The sequence below is a fragment of the Cucurbita moschata genome, unplaced genomic scaffold (assembly GCF_002738365.1).
Source record: "Cucurbita moschata cultivar Rifu unplaced genomic scaffold, Cmos_1.0 Cmo_Scf00013, whole genome shotgun sequence".
NCBI classification, from domain to species: Eukaryota; Viridiplantae; Streptophyta; class Magnoliopsida; order Cucurbitales; family Cucurbitaceae; genus Cucurbita; species Cucurbita moschata.
The window spans coordinates 1,353,696-1,356,080 of record NW_019268529.1 but is presented as its reverse complement, the minus strand read 5'-3'; the positions used below and the strand labels follow the sequence as shown (position 1 = coordinate 1,356,080).

General features: G+C 35.1%; 1 protein-coding gene across 1 annotated transcript in view; it reads left to right on the top strand.

Moving 5' to 3' along the window:
* LOC111451336 (glutathione S-transferase 2-like) overlaps nt 1–1,703 on the top strand; it is a 5,256-nt gene extending 3,553 nt beyond the window's left edge. Inside the window, 4 exon segments of the mRNA XM_023091714.1 lie at nt 49–110; nt 1,016–1,075; nt 1,349–1,387; nt 1,389–1,703. Of these exon segments, the coding sequence (XP_022947482.1) occupies nt 49–110; nt 1,016–1,075; nt 1,349–1,387; nt 1,389–1,532 (305 nt within the window). The 3' untranslated portion in view covers nt 1,533–1,703.
* Nucleotides 1,704–2,385: the final 682 nt, after the last annotated feature.

The window sequence follows — 2,385 nt, the reverse complement described above, 5'->3', positions numbered from 1 at the left end:
TTTTTTTTTTTTTTTTTTTTTTTTTTTTTTTTTTTTTTTGTTTATCAGCACTTGAGAAGTTACTAAAGGATCATGCTGGAAAATTTGCCACTGGAGATGAAATTTACCTGGTTAGTTTCATAGTTTGAACTTTGAGTTTAGTAATTGTCTCATATGTTCATATGTTCATGTATATATCATCTCGTTGATAAGCACTCTTGATTTTAGGTTCGGTTTAGTAACTATTTAATTTTGCAAAATATATTAAACATAAACATTTAAAGTTTAAAAAATTATTTAACATGAATCTGAGAGTTCAAGACTAAACTTATAACTAATTTAATTGAGTGTTAGTTGATGAATTGTAAAACTTGATGAGTATGGTAGAGCGTTTGAGAACAAGGTAGAAGGAAAAACATAAGGAACCAAGCCAATAAAACGAAGTCCAACTCAAATAAGTGGGAAAGAAAATAAAAGACACTAAAACCCAAAGGAAAGGAAAAGACAAAGGAATTGGGTCGAATCCCAAATCCCGTCAGCCTCGACAAGAGGCCAAGATTGAGCCAAGATTGAGCATCAAAATATGAATGTGAGAAAGCTTTCTAGGAATTTTTACCGCTTTATGTCAAAGCGTATTATATTGCAACGAGTTCTTCGTTGATCAAGGTAGAAAGTGGTGGTCAATGACTAATTTACCATACCAAGAATTTCGTCAAGGTTGAGACTAGATAACCACACCTAGAAAAGTTTTTGCTCGCGCTAGTCACCTCGAGCACGAGATTACTCTCATACTTCCAAGCACATAAATTAACTGTTCTTATCACGCAAAGTTCAAGTACGTTTTTTCTTATCAACAAGTGACTAGAGCAAACATGGGGTTCGACATCTTAAGCCAAATCTATTTAAACTTCACTTGAAACACCCATTATCGGAGACCATATTGTAATAACTAATTGATTATTTCTTGTGCAAGTTTGAAACGTCTGTGATGAGCAATTCTTATGTTTGATAATCAACTATTTCTTATCGTTTGCAGGCGGACTTGTTTTTGGCACCTCAACTCTACCGTGCCATTGAGACATTCAATGTTGACATGGTATTATTCCTTCTCTTAAAATTTTCATTTGCTCCCATATTTAATTCAAAGTTAAGTTCTGATTTTAGATCCTTATAGTTTTACCACGACTAACTAGTTCTTACGGTTGAGTCAAATTTATGTTGATCGAGTTTAAGATAAGTAAAAAGAAGAGGAAAAGAAAAGGATTTTAATGAATTTATAAATTGGTTAAGAACACAATATATAACAAACATCAACAAAGTATGCAGGTTCATTGCTGATCAGTTCTTGATGTTCAATATTGTTTTGCAGTCCAAGTTTCCACTTCTGTCAAGATTGTATGAGGAATACAAGGAGGTACCAGCATTTGAAGATGCAGCACCAGAGAAGCAGCCTGATGCTCCTTCTCAAACCTCTGCCTGATGCTCCTTCATGGATTTGCAGTGTTGGTCGTGAATTTTGGATCATCTTCAACTATTTTGGTGCTTTTCGTTAGATTAGTATAATAAAAGAAAGCTTCTTAAGGCTTTCAATCTGTTGATGTTCCTGGAAGATATGTATAAGAATGCATCCAATTTGTTTTATGGGCTACACGATTGAATGCTTTTCAGTTTCTTGTATTTATAAGTTTGTGTATATCTATCTAGTAAGCGCTGTTCAAAAACAAGGCATGCCATTTATTTCGTTACACTAACAACATATCTGTCCTGATTTGATCCAAGAGCACAAATAAGAACCGAGGAGATGGGATGACTTGAGGACCTCTTTCAAGACTTACATAATATAGCTATGGACTTAGTTTTGGACACGCCCGACAAAATGTCAATTAACATACATGGTTTAGATCATCCCCGATTTTCAACAATAGCCAAGGTCCCCAAGTCTCCGAGTCAGCCCACGCTTTTTCAAAGAATCCTACACTCATGGGCATACAACCTGACAAGCCTTCACCTTAGTCTTATTATCCAAGGACTTGTTCGAAAACACTATAATGAAAGGAAGATGAATGTTTGACCAAATACAATCGTTCAATTCCTGGAGAACCTATCACTAAGAGTGATTTCTTCCGATTCAAGAGGGGAATCATGAAAAGAGCAGGTTCCTCATTTTGCAATTCATGAATTGGTTGCAAGCTTATAAACAAGCAGGTTGGATTGGTCACCATACTTATAGATATTTTACAACTTTGGATAAGGAACTAGCTCTTCTAGCAACTTGATTGATCATTTAAAGGTAGTACTCCATGACCTTTTCTTTCAATCCTTATCTAGTTTGTGAGTGGTTCTTGTCTTATGTGCGAGCATAGGAGTCAAGCAATATAAAGCCATAGGTGTCCAAGGCAACTATTA